General features: G+C 32.3%; 1 protein-coding gene across 3 annotated transcripts in view; it reads right to left on the reverse strand.

The window, feature by feature from the left end:
* KIF18A (kinesin family member 18A) overlaps positions 1-17,873 on the reverse strand; it is a 76,267-nt gene that overhangs the window by 38,721 nt on the left and 19,673 nt on the right. For all 3 annotated transcript variants that reach the window (XM_045557709.1, XM_045557706.1, XM_045557708.1), the window contains 4 exons: positions 17,156-17,230; positions 16,832-16,944; positions 10,092-10,254; positions 2,889-3,053 (listed from right to left, as the gene is read on the reverse strand). In XM_045557709.1, the coding sequence (XP_045413665.1) occupies positions 2,889-3,053; positions 10,092-10,254; positions 16,832-16,944; positions 17,156-17,230 (516 nt within the window). The remainder of the gene's footprint in view (positions 1-2,888; positions 3,054-10,091; positions 10,255-16,831; positions 16,945-17,155; positions 17,231-17,873) is intronic.

Raw genomic sequence — 17,873 nt, forward strand, 5'->3', positions numbered from 1 at the left:
TTACTTGTAATAAAATGCATAGTTGGAGTTGAGCTATAAATAAGAACGTTGACTACATGGACAAACATACTAAACTGTAATATTAGCACAATATAAATTAAGTCAGGCTCTTAAGAAGCAAAAATACTCTAGTAATATCATTTTAAAACTACATATACATGTAATTAAAATTTTTTATGAATGTATTTAATATCACTGAACTGTTCACCTGAAGATGGTTAAAGTAGTCACACACAAAAAATTGTTTTAGACCCTTCATGAGAAAGTTTTTGCCCACTAGAAGGGCTAAATAATCTACTAAAATATCATCCCCATATGTAATAATAATAAAAAAATTAAAGAATCTTTAGTAGTTATTTTTAAATAAGGTCAAAATTTAATGCTAACCAAAATATTTATAATTTTATATAGTTTAGAAAATGATAATCTTGAGACTATGAATGCTTTAGATATAAATGGTCTCCAAATATTCAATTAAATAAGTGAAACAAACCAAAAAGTACTGTCAACATTCAACACCTGCTACCTATCCAAGAGCATCAGCTTTTGTGCATTAAATGAGAAATACTAATTTGGCCAGGGTTTACAGATGTTTTCTCTGAAAATCTTTTATCCAAAAAATGGTTTCAGTACTTTTATAGGCACACTGATGGAGGCTGTTGCATTCTATGATGAGCCTCCATCTTTAGATGATGCAGATCTACCAGGGAAGTTCAGAAGTTACCTTTTATAAGCCTAGACAATCCCTATTAGAACTCATTGATGAATCATTGTCTTTTTTTGCTTACTCTTTTTAAATCATTATATCATCTTATAAGGGATACAGAATTTTTAAAAAAGTACTTTTTGCCTTCTAAAGTAGATATTCTTAATGTGTTAATGGGAAGGCATTAGGAAACTTAAATGACTTAATTAAACTTTGTTGTATTCTTATGTACACCTTGTTTTGGCTATTGATGTCTATTGTTATTGTTGCTTAGAATATTATTAAACCATTATTAATCAACAATTATTATTTGTTAAGTACTGTTAGACCTTTGAAGATAGTATTTCATTTAAACTCACAATGCCTTAAATATATTTACAGATAAGAATTTAAGACATCAATATTAAATAATTTGTCTAAAGTCACAAAATTAGTGTTAGAGCTGGTATTCAAAACAACTATCAAGTACAGAATTACCAAACACTCCAGTTCCAAAGGCTATACTCTTTCCAATATTTACATTCTCTTTGTGGGGAATATTGTAAAGTGCTTTACAAACTAACTTACACTACTGTAAAATATTAGTAGAATGTGTTCTATATTATATTTAATGTTCTGTTCTACTCAACTGACTGGTATGTTTTTAACAATAGATTTTGATGACTTCTAATATGATTGAGGTATAAATCAAATTGTTGACTGATCTTCAATAAATCTCAACACTAATGAACTATTTGTCTTTGGCTGTCTTCTTAGGGAACAGGTTATCTGCTGCTTGCTGCTCCTTTAACTACTTTGAACTGTCATCACTGACTGCTAGTGCTGGTCTCTTCTCCCCAGTCAGGTCTGAGTTTTAATGATAAAAGAATAATCATTTATAGCCATTGCTAGCCAATCAGAGAGTCCATTCCCCTGGTCTTGATGCTTTGGCTAGTATCTTTGAATATTAAAGATCACTAGCATTTGTTACTGAATATTTTATATTTTCTTTCATCTTTATTTTCAGTCTGGAGCTCTTCTAGAAATCTAAAGATTTTAGAAAGCTATATATCAATTAGCTGATACACAGTACAAAATTTCAGAAGAGCATCACCAAAGACTTTAGATGCTCCTACTTTTAGAAAAATATTGAAAAGTTGTTTTTTTTTAAAGTACCAGGTATTTGGATGAAAATTAGTTACTTTGCAGCTAGTTGATTATCCCACATTCATTTTCTTCTACTTTCTTATTAAGAGAGCACTAATTTTGTTGAGGATGATTATGCAAAAAGAAAAAAAAAAGGAGAAAAAAAGAAAAAGTAAAAGAAAAAGTCACCTCTCAGACTTCTAGACTCCTTTGTATCTAGGGATAGCCATGTGACTTAATTCTAGCCAATAGATCATCTCTTCTGAATTTTTTAAAAAGTCTTTGCTCTTCTAATATAGATATACCTATCCTTCCCCCCTTTTCTTCCTCTTCTTCTGGTCTAGGGGTAAACTTGAGACTAGAGATGAAATGGTAATATTATGATCATGAAATGATTAGCATGATGATAATACTGATGACATTTTGGAGGTACTGAGTTAGGAATGACCTACATTACTTCCAAGACTTATTAAGAGAACAAAATACAGCCCAAACTTGTTCAGGCACTAAAGTCAGATTACTGTAAGTTTGTAGGAGAACACAATTCTAACATAACACAGCCATTAATTATCATTATCCATCACTACACTTTACAAATATAACCTTTAGCCATTCTAAGATGGAATATCTTCAGTTACACACACAGCTTTCAAATCAACTTTCTTTAGCCATAATACAATTAATAGTGACCACATTTAAAACTATTTTTGCACAAAATATCAAGATTTAAAACAAATTACCTACATGATGAATCCTTAAGAATAGTTTCAAATAGAATTAATTTAAACTTAAGAGCTACTTTATAAAAGGATGCAATTGCTTAATAACAACGTTTAAAAGTAACTTTAGTCTTTTGAAAGTATAGAAAAGACAAATCTAGTAGGTAACTTGCAAGTGGAAGGTATATTCAGTTGAAAACAAGAAAATGAATCAATTAAATATCAGAGATACGGGGCAATAATTGTCTTATGAAAGATATTTACCCAATTAAAAAGATAATGGGTTTTAAGAGCTCAGTTCTTATAAATTAAATCTGAACATATAGACACATATGTACCTTTGGAATATGACCATTTTGACCTAAGAGTCCCATTTCATTTTCGACACGATGGAGCCAATTAGTATTCTCATCAAATTGCTTTAGCTCCTCCTCCCTCTTTTTCTCCAGGTAGCAGCGACGAGTTTTCAACATTGCAAGTCTATGATCTCGTTTGCAAGTGGCCTGAATGGAAAACAATTCATTTAATACTCAACCTAATTTTATATGTTTGATACAAGTGATATTAATAGATATTAGTAAACTAGTATATTTTCTTATGTGTACTATTGTAGTCAATTAAGTTAGACTATACTTTTGTATTTAAAGCCATTTCCCCCTTGAAATCTCACAATACTACTGCTTGCAGGAAAATAGGAAATTGAATTTGAGTCATTTTTATAAAATTACATGTTGAGAGTTTATGGATTTAAGAAATATAATGACCAAATCAAAGACTACAGCATAATAACTGTGTGTGTGTACGCGTGCACCCACACTAAAACACATTCCTTTCAGTATGCTGCATTTGAAAAGTTCACACAAGGTCAGATAAATTCCATGATCTCCTTACTCAAAATCAAAGCAGAGGCACATCCCGCTCTTGTCTTTTCTCCAATTTGAAAGATGCTAAATAGTGTCCTATTGCTCTGTGTTTGCCTATAAAGCCTTAAATTGGCTGATACAAATGATAGAAAAGACAACTTATATCAGAGTGCTTTAGTATCTGATTTTACCTGTTGGTTTGTTCAGGATTCATAATGGATATTCTGAATATTTTTGGTGTTTTACCTAGGTATAAGTTGAAATCAAAACTGGACTTTTAGTTTCTTACCCCAAGGTTCTTAAACATTATCATGGAAATGTGGGCCAGAATATCTTGACATTTCTAGGCTATTTGCCAATAGACACTAAACTCATTAATTATCAGATATGATGGGTAGACCTGAAACAATAAATCCCTATAGATTAGAACAAGTACTTGGCAGCTGATTTTGGAAGCAGGGAATTAAAGAGTAGGAACTAGATTTAAACTTGATAAAGACCTCACTCTCTTTGGCAGATAAATACCTTTTTCTTAATTACTTTTATAAAAGATATATTATTGACATTTGGGGCATATAACAAAAAATATGATTATCTTCCTCTGGATAGAGGATATGAGCTTATGAAGGATTTAAGGTTAGGCAAGGGAAAGGTGGCTATCATGAAACTACAACCAACTCCTAGATATCCACAAGATTTTACTTGACCTTCCCCTCAAGGGAAATACAAAGGTCAGGGAGAAGCAGACTCCATTTTAGGCTAGAGTCAAACAGATCAGGGAAACATGATTGATAGGCCCTGTCATTCTCACCAAGGTTCTTGACTCCTTATTGTTTCTCTGGCTAATTATAATATCTCAATCATGCTTGGTCAAAGTAAGACATTAACAAAAACAAAACCCCTCAAACAAACAAAAAAATGGGTAATTAAAAAAACAAAACAAAACAGAACGTAAACCCATCAAACTGATTAGAGTGCTAGGAAAAGAACTGTGATAGAATGCTATAATGCAAGGTTCTCCAAGTGTGGTATAGGGACTTCTAAGGATTTCTGAGATGCTTTTGGGGGTTCACAAGCTCAAAAACATTTTTATAATAACACTAAGTTACTAGCCTTTTTTATTCTTATTTGCTCATACATTTAATTTTACAGTAGGCTAAATGATGTGTAATATCACAACAGAATAACAAAGAAGTAGATATGAGAATACAGCTGATATGAAAAGCCAGGCATTAAAGAAATTTGCAAAAGTTTAAAACAATGCCACTCTTCTTGGTACCTATTTTTGTTTTAGAAAATTAGCCATTTTCATAAAAATGTTATTTATATAATCATACAATAAGTTGTTTATAAATGAATTAATATATTTTTATAAATTTCAGTTTTAATTTCTAACATAGCAATATCAATCCTAGCACTCTGGGAGGCTGAGGTGGGTGGATCGTTTGAGTTCAGGAGTTTGAGACCAGCCTGAGCAAGAGCGAGACCCCGTCTCTACTAAAAATAGAAAGAAATTATATAGACAACTAAAAATACAGAAAAATACAGAAAAAATTAGCCGGGCATGGTGGCGAATGCCTGTAGTCCCAGCTACTTGGGAGGCTGAGGCAGGAGGATTGCTTGAGCCCAGGAGTTTGAGGTTGCTGTGAGCTAGGCTGACGACGGCCCTCTAGCCCGGGCAACAGAGCGAGACTCTGTCTCAAAAAAAAAAAAAAAAAAAAAAAAAAAAGCAACATCAGTAGAGGGAATCCATATAAAGAAAAGCTCTTTGAAGTTTTAAATAATTTTTAAAAGTAGAAAGGGGTCCTGAAACTTGAACTTTAGAGTCACTGTTATAGCAGAAGGTGGGAGGTATGACTTTTTTTCTGCTATGCGACAGGTGTGAAAAGTTAGGCATGTCAATCTCAGTGGATCTACAAGTCACATGGTATGAAAAGTGAAGATGAAAATATTGTATCTGCCAGAAGGCAGACAACTAAATTAAATTACCTTTATTTTGCTTTAGCATTTACAAATATTGTAGGAACTCTTGGAAATCAGGACAAGAAGTGATCTGCAGGTCTGATGGCAGCAGCATTTAGTATCAAAAATCCTAACTAAAACTGCCCCAAAGTCTGTTTTTGACTTTTTACTTCTAAATGTCCATCAAATGTACCCTTTGTGATGGTTCTATATGGGGATATTTCCCATCAGGGTACTCCTATTGAACCATTATTCTGAAATGGCAAATGAGTGTTTGGGAATACATTCTAAAATATGCATGTTAAACCTTTACATTATAGTGAATTGCTTCCCATTAAGATTTCAGAAAAGCTTTATATATTTCATTAACAAAATCTCCAGAAGACCACAAAAGTTTTGAGTGAGAACAAACCCATAATTCTAAAATTTTAGGTATTACTATTGCTTTGTGCAAAAGGACTGCTAATATGGTAAATTCATATTTTTTCATTAAAAATAATCTTACAGATTATTTAGTTGGCCATAAAATTACACAGGGGCTTCACTTCAATACTAATTTCAGAGTTCATACTCCAGAACTACTTTATAGCTGAATCAATGTTACAACATTCTTTTAGCACTTCTGATAATAAATCTCTTTTGGAGAGGGTCCAAAATTTACAAAATTCCTTGCCTTAGAAAGCAGTTTAGTTAGACTACAGGACTACAGTTTGACACTTCTGTGTCAAAACAAAACAACAAGTCAACCTCTAGATGTTTTCCTATGTTTTTCAATGGCTTAATTACAACCAGTAACTTAAGCATTTTTATCTCCATTGTTTACCTATTCTCATAAAAATAGCTATAAAACTGGGAATATGTGGATTGAAATGACCACAAGTAAGAGATCATAAAAGGCAGCTAAGTTTGAAAAAAGGCTAGGCTACTATGCAGAATACAGATGGAAACAGAAAAAAAAAAAAAGAAACCAGTCAAACTCATTCCACTACTCTGTGTTGGCCATTCTAGACACCCATATTGAGAATTCACTGGGGAAATTAAGACAGATTACAACAACAATTATCTAAATTAGTTTGAAGATAAACAGAGCAAGCTTATTATTGTATGAAATAATAATATTCAAATGTTTGAAAAATGACACTCTGATTCTAAGCTCTGGTAATGCTTCAAAGACTATCTTTGGTACAAAAAATAGATTTTAAATTCTGGCAACAAACAGTTCTACAATCTGTCCCACTCCCTATATTCCCAATCTATTGTCAATAATTCCCAATATAGCAAATATTCCTTACTTCTAGTATGTGCCAATGCTAATCCATTCATAGTAGTTAGCTCTGGGTACTTGCAGATTCAGAGAGAGTGTATAGTAATTGATCAGTGATATCTGCTATAGATAAAGGAGTGGGAATTGGCAGGAAGTTCTGAATAAAGTTATGTACTTCTATACATACTGTCCTACAAATATGCTCTGCTCTGGTCAAACTGATATCCTATCTACACTGTTATAATTTGTTTTTCTCCCATTGATATTCTCATGCAAGGCCCAGTACAAATCTCATCTTTCTACCAGGAAGTCTTTCTTAATCACCACAACAGGAAGCCACTGTTTTCTCTTCTGAATAGCTATAGCATTTACAGTACTTATAATATAGCAGGGTGGTTAAGAGTGCAAACTGTGAAGCCAGATAGCTGAGATTTAATACTGGTTCAGCCACATTAATTAGTAAGTATAGTAACTCTAAACAACTTACTTGAGTTCTCAGTGCCTGTGTTCCTCACAAATGGTGATATTACTGGATCTATCTCAGAGATTTGGCATAAATACTAAATGAATTAATCTATGTAAAGAACTTTGAAAAATGTCTGACACATAGTGTTTAATAATATTAGCTGTTTTTATGATTAGCACTTACATGACAATCATACAGTGCCTTGTCATTTTTATAACTTTATTGCTCCAACTAGAATGTAAATAATTGAAGGGCACACACTGTCTCATAATTTTCTTTATCTCCATTGTGTCTAGCACAAGGCTTTACATATAAACAAAAGTGTTCAGTAAGAGTTTTAACAAATGTTGAGATACTAAGTCAAGTTTAGCTTCCCATGACTGCATTTCTTGACTTTTGTCAAAAAGTAAATCAGGTAAGTGCACATTCAGATAATTGATGGTTACTTAATGGATATCTACACAAAATTGAAAAGAATTATTATTCCCACTGATAATTATAAGTGCTAATAATTGAAATAAAACATATAATTATTATAATATATAATATGGTAGTAGTTCAGAATTTATAACCATGTGAAAGGGATTCACAACAACAAATTGATAAATTAATCCTATGAAATATTCTGTTATTTGGAAGTCATTACGTTCATAAAAAAATATTGGCAACGATTTTGCAGTTCAAGAAGGTTAAAGTGCAAATATACCAGGAAAATATAAATTCAAAGATATAAATGAGTTTCTTTTCTGCCTCTAAAGAATGTAACATTTTAGATGCACCTTGAAAAATAAAATTAAAAAGGAATTTTCAATAAGATAAGATATAAAAAATACTTGGTAAATAAATTACTAATTTTGATAATATAGTTTAATCGGTACTGATAAACTATTATCAATGATACATTAATAAATGCTTCATGATTAATTTCTAGTATATCATATCTTTCCCATTTTATAGGCTAAGAGAAAACTGAAATGCTAGTTTTTTAAAGCACTCTAAAATTTGATGTCTTTTGAACATTAATATAAAATTTTCATATATAATTATTACTTCTGTGAAGGTGAGAAAAAAAGAAGATATGTTTGGGGTGGCAGTCTAAGAGGACTGGGTAGTCACTTATAAGATAAAGCTTTTAAATAAATAATATATGAATATATGATATGTGTATATCACCAATGTAATTAAGTTACATAAAATACATAAAAATACAATTAAACTTATCAATGAACACCACAGCTGGGGGAATAATTATCCAATATTTTCCAAATGTTTATTTTTCTGATCTTAGGTGATCTTTAGTTCCACATGTCTAAGTATACATTTATTTTATATTACTTAGAACTCACACTTCTTCAATTTACATATTATTAGTCCTAGAAATCTACCAGCCATAATTTTTTGCATATTGTCCTTTCTCCCTAAATATCTCCTTCTGGAATGCCTACTAGATGAACGCATGACTTTCCTTCTTATTAGATGAAGTCTATCTTCCTGTAACAACATTTTGTCCCTATATGCTATCTTTATGCTGCATTTGGTGAGATTTTCTCAGGTATCTCCTAGTTCCTTAACTCTCTCTTCATCTGTCATCTAACATGCAAAATAAATAAATAAATAAATAAATAAAGCAAGCAAGCATAGGGATAAGGGCACAGGCTTTAAAATCAGCTTGAGTTTAAATCATACCTCAGTCACCTATGAGCTGTGTGACCTTGGATAAAATGACTTACCTGTGCTTCGGTTTTCTTGATTATGAGGATAATATTATCTCATAGGTTTTCTGAGAATTAAATGAGTTAATGAATGTAAGGTGCCTGGTATTGTATCTGTAAAATGAGTTTTTAATTTTAGTGAATAAATCTTTAATTTCTAGAAGTTTCATGTATTTTTCCTCATCTCTGGATGTTTTTTTTTTTGTGGTGTCTTTACCTTTGATTCCTTTATCTTTTATTACTCTTTTATAACTTTGTTCATTTTATAGTTTCTACCAGATTCTCTAGCATCTAAAGTTTTAGGGTTCTGTCATATTTGCTAAGTCTTTCGACTCTTGCCACAGTGGATTGTTTCTTCATGGTTTCTATAATTTTGGACTATCAGTTCATTAGTGGCTAGAGTTGAGGGTCTGTTTCTCTAGGTTGATTTTGCATTTCTTCTGTCGGGATCTCCTGGTATCACTGGTTTGATATCATTTTGTATATTAATTTCTCAACTTTAGGTGTTTTCTAAACAAAATATATGAGTTCTAATAATTCAAACCTCAATCATTGTGAAAAGCACACATGTAATGACAGTCTTCAAGTAAGACTTTTTCTTACTCCAGGCATGGCTGCTTGTCATCCTTTGCTGGTTGGCAAGTTTTTTTTTTTTCTGGTGTACCTCCAGGATGAAGAATATAGACCTCTGAATTTTCTGGCTTTATATGGGAGCTCTCATTTCTAACTTACTGTTTATTGGGTTTCTTACCCAAGTAGTGGTATACATCAAAGCCAGAATAGTGGGAGTGGTCTGTGTATGTGGAGGTGAGAGGGCAGTACACTAATGTATTTGAAAACAATAATAAAACTGAGTAAATCTGCTTTATGTGAACACCATGTACTGGCACACCTAATAATACCAGTGTGAAAATTCTTCCCTGAAAAAAGAAATCTCTGGTTGGTTTAAGTTGAAAGCTATTGCCTGCATCTGGGATAGACTGCTCCTACTACTCCACCTTTGGTAAATGTGTTAAGAGTTCCATAAACCTGCAGAAAAATAACAGCTGGAACTAAGATTTTGGTTTTTTTGGTTTCATTTTCATTTCTGGCACCCAGGAATTTAAATTTCTTTCTTGTACATTTAACTATGCATTTAAAACAATGTTTGCTACATTTCATCCAGCATTTCCAGGTGTTTATAGAGAATGAGTGATTAAGTAACCTTGCTTATCAAATTTCTAGAATTAGAAGTCCCCATGTTTCTGAAATTGAATTATAAAATTGTTAAATACCTTTTCTACTCTGTCTTCAGAACACATCATTTCTATTTGTTTATGGCACTGTTGTTGATAGAATGATTTAAGTTCATTTTCTTTAAGTAACATTTCTAACTTCAGATATTCTTGTCTGATTTCTTCTCGATTCTGGAACAAGCAGGTCAGAATTTCTTGAAACCTATTAAAAATAGAAGAACATATTACAGAGTCACCCTAATTTTGTGATAAATCATACACAGCTTATTTAAAGAAATGCATGAACAAAAGAGTATATATCATTCACAGAATTACACTCAATGATAAACAGCAAGTAGGCGTGAATGACAATTTCCTATTACAAAAATGTTCAGAAAAAGTTATTAACTTTATTTTTACTACATTAGGTTTTTCTCTCTCTCCCATAAGGAAGATCATGTTATTGAAAAATATAGACATCATTAAGGCATCTGGTATTGGTAATATATTGCATTTTGTCTATGTTTACATCTATATGTAATCAAATTGCTTAGCAAAAATAAAATATTTTATGTTTGTAGGAAAGGATGATAATCTGGACCTGTACTATCTCAATTCACAAGGCCCCATTAGGAACATTATGTGTTGTTTTGGTGTTGGCTCACTGTGAAGAAATAAGCAGTAGGAGGCATAATCATATGGTTCCTCCATGGCCCCCTAGGGAAAGTGAGAGAGCCAGATTTTAGCTTCAAAATTTGTTATAATGAAAACACACCATACGGTTAGGTACCCCCTACAGCCTGGCTAGAAGTCAACTGACACTGTTAGGACACAAAACATCCAAGTTTATAATGTGGTAAACCATAGAACAGCCGCTACAGTGTGCTTCCTTCAAAGGGCAATATAGATCTAGAAAATCAAAGTTGGGGAGTTTGATTAAGATCTCCAAATGCCCAAAGACTTCAAGCTGATTAAAGTCTATACAGTCTCTGGGTGGAATCTGCAATTCTGCATCCTTTAGGTGAGAAGAACGTTGGTCAGAGGGACATTTTCATTTTATAAGAATATATTTGCATTTTCACGGCATAGATCTGCTCTGAGCTACAGTAACAATAGAAATAGTCAAAAACAGGCTACGATCTCAAAGGAAAATTAACTGTGAAACCTTTAGAATAAAATAAAGTATATGCATTTAAAAATAAATGTTCTTTGGCCAGAGTTTTAGATATATTTGTAAGGATTGGTGGTAAAAACACTGCCAATTTACGTCAGTAGTTCTTAATGAAAGTCTATTGGGAATGAATATAAGCCACAATACATTGACTTTACTGTAGTCTTGTCAAACTGATAAATATTTCATAGGAAATATATACAAACATTGTGATTTCATTGTATTATATTACACCAACGCTAATGCCAGTAAATGAATTGACAAGTTATCTTTAGGTTATACCCAAAGATAATTTCTTAGTTTTTCTGTAACTTTTTGCCCAAGGACAAAGATAAATATTTATCAATTTTGTGGTCCAGACTTATTTTAGTTTGTGGTATTTACTGATTAGGATGGGAGGAAGGGAATTAGTATCAAAGGTTTATATAGAACTACTTTTTAAAGAAGTTTCATTTTAAAACAGAGTCTTAAGAAAACATTCAAATTAAGTAACAAAAAATCTGCACCAATATTTTAAGGTGATGCATAATGAATATTAAACTCTATACAATTTTCTTGCCATAGTCACAAGTGAAGTTTTATAAATACTCTTTAGAAAGAACTATATTTTCTTTCTATGATTTCCTTTTGAATATTATCTTTTCAAGTAGCTTTGACAAATAGTTACGTATATTCTTCCCTTTACCTGTTTAAACTTCATAAAAACGTTACTTAAGTTTTATGGAAAAGACACTTTGAACATTTATGGTATTAAAAAAAGTCCTATGTAACAGTATGATTGATATGAGATATTTCAGCTAGGCACACGCCCGTAATCCCAGCTACATGGGAGGCTGAGGTCAGAGGATCACTTTAGCCAAGGAGTGCAAGATCAGCCTGGGCAACACAGACACCACCATGAAAAAAAAAAAAAGATATTTTACGTATTTCTTTTGGGAGACAATTAATTTTGAGAGAAAATGATAAAGGCTATGGGGTAAATAATTTTATCATTACCTTCTTTATGAATATAAATAAATTATTTAGCATGTTGCCACAATTAAAATCAAAGCTTTTATCATTGGTTAAAAGTAAGGTTGAAATATGAAAAAACATCCAAATAAAAGTTTATTTTATAACTCTCAGGCCATCTCCTTTCTGAATCATTAAATAAGAAGAAAACATTCAATGATTTAAAGCTATCAGCTCCAGAAAAGTAAGGTTTTAATTGGTAAAGTAGAACTAGTTAAGTAGCGCTGAGCATTTCTGTGGAAGCAATTACTCCACCTTTGAGAAGCCGGTGATTTCCTTAATTTTCAAGAAACTTCCATTAAGAAAGAGATATCTGGTTGTATAAGGACAGCCCACATGTTTGAGTAACAAAATGAAATAATAACAATAATAAAGTATCAGAATTAAAAGCTTTCTTTGATGAGACTAAATAACAAGGAATCACTTTTACTTAAGTCATTTTTTTAAAAGACATTGTAAAATGGGTGGGAAATAATAAAAAACATCATAAGGCTAATAAAATATGCCAATTTAATCTTGAACTATACTGTTAGGAGAATTAACAGAAAATAACTTAAACATACTAGAAAATCTCGAGTGTAAACCAAGCTCTTATACTGTAACAATATATACATCAACCGTATGCTATACGAAAAACTGATTCATTGTCATTGATGGAAATAACTGTTGTAATTCTTACAATGCTTGCAAAGTAGTGTAATAAGTGAACGCAAAGATTAAGACTTGAAAGATGCGATAGTTCATGCCATTATCACAAGTGAGCAAACGATATTTCCCTTAACATTATTTCAAAGGGTTGTTGTACTGATAGATGGGAATAAAAGTCATTAAAAGCTATAAGGCCACATATAAAAATAAATTAGAAGTTGTTATCTGAGCATGTGGGGTCAATTAAGGCACAGAAAATAATTATTTTTTTCAAATCAGGGATATTCTACGTAAAGCATGCAATTTAAAAAAGTTGTAGTTGAATCTAGGTTGAAGGTCACTGTTGACTAGACTCTTCTGTTTTTCTTAGGGATACCAAGACACTTTCTGCAAATTCTAGAGTTCCAAAACAGTGTGAACAATAATCATCGGTTTAAGTTGTGGTTGGTTTCTCATACTAATAATAGACATAATTAGGTCTGGAGAATGTCAAGTAAGTTTAACTTTACTCACCTTTAATCAAAGTTGAAAATATTTATTTACTATAGGGATTCTCAAAGCCTTCAATATGCTGATGTACTTTGGAAATCTTAGATTCCTTAAGTGAGGAATAATTCCCAAACTTGTTTGATCCAGGAATTCCCTACTGTCTTCCTAGAAGTACTCAAGATTAACATATCTTGCAAGATGCAGTGTCCCATAGTGTCACTTTGCAAAACTGTCTTAATTGCTTGAGGGAAAAGTACTTTTGAATTCTGTATTATTAAACGCTTTCCTTTTTATATTTACCTACTAAGAAGCTTAGTGGAAATCTATCAAAATTCTATATATCAATTTATATCACTGAGAGATGTCCATTCAAATAATTAACTATTTAAACTCAATAAGTAGTTTAGTAGAGCTATATAGAGTCAATACAATAAAGGATATAGCAGATTTACATGAACTATACAAATAATGATAATGTCAGAAAAGCACATGTGAACACTATTCAAAATAAAAAAACTTCATAGGTGATATAACTGGCTTTAGCTACACTATCTTATACCTAAGTCCTGGTTCTCTTCAATATCTGTGAAATCAAAACTAAAATTACTTGATCTCTGAAGTATGTACTATAAAGAGCAATCAGTGACTTCTTGATTCAGTTGAGACTATATTTATAGGCATACTTCATTTTATTGCACTTTGCAGATACTGCGTTTTTTAAACTGAAGGTTTATGGCAACTCTGCAACAAGCAGTCTATGGGCATCAATTTTCCAATAGCATACGCTTACTTCATGTCTGTGTCACATTTTGGTAATTTTTACAATATTTCAAACTTTGTCATTATTATTATATCTGTTATGGTGATCTGTGATCAGTGATCTTTGATGTTACTATTGTAATTGTTTTGGAGTGCCACAAACTATGCCCATACAAGATGGTGAATTTAACCAATACAAGTTGTATGTGTTCTGACTGTTCCACTGACCAGCTTTTCCATCCCTCTCCCTATTCTTAGGCCTTCCTATTCCGAGACACAACAATGTTGAAATTAAGCCAATGGATAACATCACAATGGCCTCTAAGTGGTCAAGTGAAAGGAAGAGTCTCATGTCCCTCACTTTAAATCAAAAGCTAGAAATGATTAAGTTTAGTGAGGAAGGTATGTCGAAATCCAAGACAGAACAAAAGCTAGGCCTCCTGCATCAAATAGTTAGCCAAGTTGTGAACGCAAAGGAAAAGTTCTTCAAGGAAATTAAAAGTGCTACTCTAGTGAACACATGAATGATCAGAAAGTAAAATAGCCTTATTGATTATATGGAGAAAGTTTAGAGGTCTAGATAGAAGATCAAACCAACCATAACATTCTCTTAAGCCAAAGCCTACCTCTCTTCAATTTTATGAAATGATGGGAGAAGTAAGAAAACTGCAGAAGCAGAGTTTGGTTGATATGGTTTAAAAAAAGAAGCCAGCTCCCCAACAAAAAAATACAAGATAAAGCAGCAAGTGCTGACATAGAAGCTCCAGCAAGTTATTCAGAAGAATTAGCTAAGATCATTGATGAAGGTGGCTGTACTAAACAACAGATTTCCAAAGTAGATGAAACAGCCTTTGATAGGAAGAGGATGCCATCTAGGACATTTATAGCTACAGAGGAGAACTCAATGCTTTGTTTCAAAGCATGATGACTCTGTTGTTAAGAGCTAATGCAGCTAGTGACTTTAAGTTGAAGCCAATGCTCATTTTTTTTTTTAATTTTTAATTTTTTAAATTTCAGAAAATTACGGGGGTACAAATGTTTTGGTTATGTGAATTGCTTCTGTACAGTTTGAGTTCAAGTTGTAAGTGTGTCCATCACCCAAACAGTGTACATTGTACCCGGTAGGTGTGAATTTGCCCATCCGCTCTTCCTCCCTCCCAATGCTCATTGACCATTACAAAAATCCTATATCCTTTAGGAATTATGCTAAATCTACTCTGTCTGTGCTCTCTAAATGGAATAACAAAGCCTGGATGATGGCAGCACATCTGTTTATAGCACGGTTTACTGAATATTTTAAGCCCACCGTGGAGACCTAATCCTCAGAAAAAAAGATTCCTTTCAAAATGTTAACGCTCATTAACAATACACCTGGTCACCCATGAGCCCTGATGAAGATGCACATGGAGATTAATGTTGTTTTCATGCCTGCCAATACAGCAACCAGTTTACACCTCATGGACGATGGAGCAATTTTGATAACTAAGAGTACAAATTGATGTTCGTAGTACAAAAAAATGATAAAGGTTTCAAGTGATTAATACCCCAATTACCCAGATTTGATTAATACACATTGTATGCCTGTATCAAAACATCATATGTAACCTATAAATATATATTAGTAGTATGTAGGCATAATAATTAAACACAAAAAAATTTTAAAACAGGAGCAATTTTGACTTTAAAGTCTTCTTATCTAAGAAATGTATTTCATAAAGATATAGTTGCCACAGATGGTGACCACTCTGATAGATCTGGGCAAAGTAAATTAAAAACCTTCTGGAAAAGATTCACCATTCTAGATGCCACTTAGAACATTTTTGACTTGTGAGAGGTTAAAATATCATTAAGAGGAGTTTGGAGGAAGTTGATTTCAGTTTTCATGGGTGACTTTGAGGCGTTCAAGACCTTCAGAGAAGGAAGTAATTGTAGATGTGGTAGAAATAGCAAGAGGACTAGAATTGGAAGTGAAGCCTTAAGATATAATTAAGGAGTTGCTTTTCATGGATGAGCAGGGAAAGTGGTTTCTTGAGATGGAATCTACTCCTGGGGAAGATGCTGTGAACACTGTTAAATGACAACAAGGGATTTAGACTATGTCATAAACTTAGTTGATACAGCACTGGCAGGGTTTGAGAGGATGGCCTCCGATTTTAAGAGAACTACTATGGTAAAATGCTATCAAACAGTGTCACATGCTACAGAGAAAACTCTTTTGTGAAAGGAAGAGTCAATCGATGAAAAAAATTTCAGTGTTGTCTTATGTTAAGAACTTGCCACAGCAACCTCAGCCTTCAGTAGCCATCACCCAGATCAGTTAGCAGTCATCAATATTGAGGCAAGACCCTCTACCAGCAAAAAGGTTAAGACTCACTGAAGGCTCACATTATCGTTACCATTTTTTAGCAATAGAAAGTATTTTTTTTGTTAAGGTATGTACTTTGTCTTTTTAGACATAATGCTATTACATGCCTAATAGACTACAGTATGATGTAAACATTTACATGCACTGAGAAATTTAAAATTCATGTTACTTGCTTTATTGTGATATTTACTTTATTGCAGTGGTCTGGAACCGAATTTGCAATATCTCCGAGTTATAGCTGTATATATTTATATGTATGTATACAAGAGACATATAACAAATGATAATTAACATAAAATATTTCACTAAATTTTAAAATAACAAATTCCTCAAAATGAGATCTTAATGTCATTTTACCTTTCAATTTCTTTTTCCTGTGGGTTTGAAATCATTAACTTTGCTTTGTCATTTTCATCAGCAAAGGCTTTCTGTTCTTCATAGGCTTTTAGTTTTTCTTTTAACAATAAAATCTAGTGAAGACAAAACACTAGTTAAAATACAAAAGAAGTTATCTGTCTCCATTTTCCATGACCACAGCAAAATCTTAGCTGTGAAAAATAACTGAATTAACTAGATTTCAATTCTAATAGAAAAATATGTTAAATTTTTGGATAGTTAAACTTATAAAATCCTATAAATGAGGAATTGAGATTAGCATAAATATATAAACAGTAGACATACCTCTGCCTTCTGCTCATTACATATCTTTACATACTGAGTGATATGATTGTCGAGGTTAAGAACATTGCTCTTCAACTGTTAAAAGATAAAAATTATGATTGTGTATGACATAATAATCACATGAATATATACATGAACAAAATGGCACGATATCCTTATTAATTCAGTTCAATGAATTCAGAATTTGTGACAATTATGATTACGTGGCAATCATAATTATGCTCATGTTTAAAATATGTGACAAGAGGATATGATGAACACAATAATGTTGATGAAATTATAAGGAAATTATCTGAGAATAGGCACTTGTATTTATTCACAATACAATAAAAAACAAAAATCATCTACTTTCTCTCTCCTCTAACCTAAGAAATTCAGAAATAATTTTATGTTCCACCCATTCATGAGTTCAACTATTTTTTACTGAGTTCTTACTGTTTTTTATCCTTTTAATGATAGTATGGGCCACCTGGCATATATGGAATAGTGGAGAAAATATTAAACATATAAGTTCAAATACCTGATATGAAGGTCCTGCCCATTGCTCACTTACCTTATAATAACTCTCTGAGACTTGGGTTACTAGGCTGTAAAACGGAGCTAAAAATGTCTTCCTCAATGGGTTTGTATAAGGATTACATGAAAAATATGTGCGAAAAACCCATAGGGTGTGAACTTTTGCAATTAATCATATAAACAGTATATGAACAGTTCTCTT

This window comes from Lemur catta, chromosome 7, assembly GCF_020740605.2.
Source record: "Lemur catta isolate mLemCat1 chromosome 7, mLemCat1.pri, whole genome shotgun sequence".
Lineage (NCBI taxonomy): Eukaryota > Metazoa > Chordata > Mammalia > Primates > Lemuridae > Lemur > Lemur catta.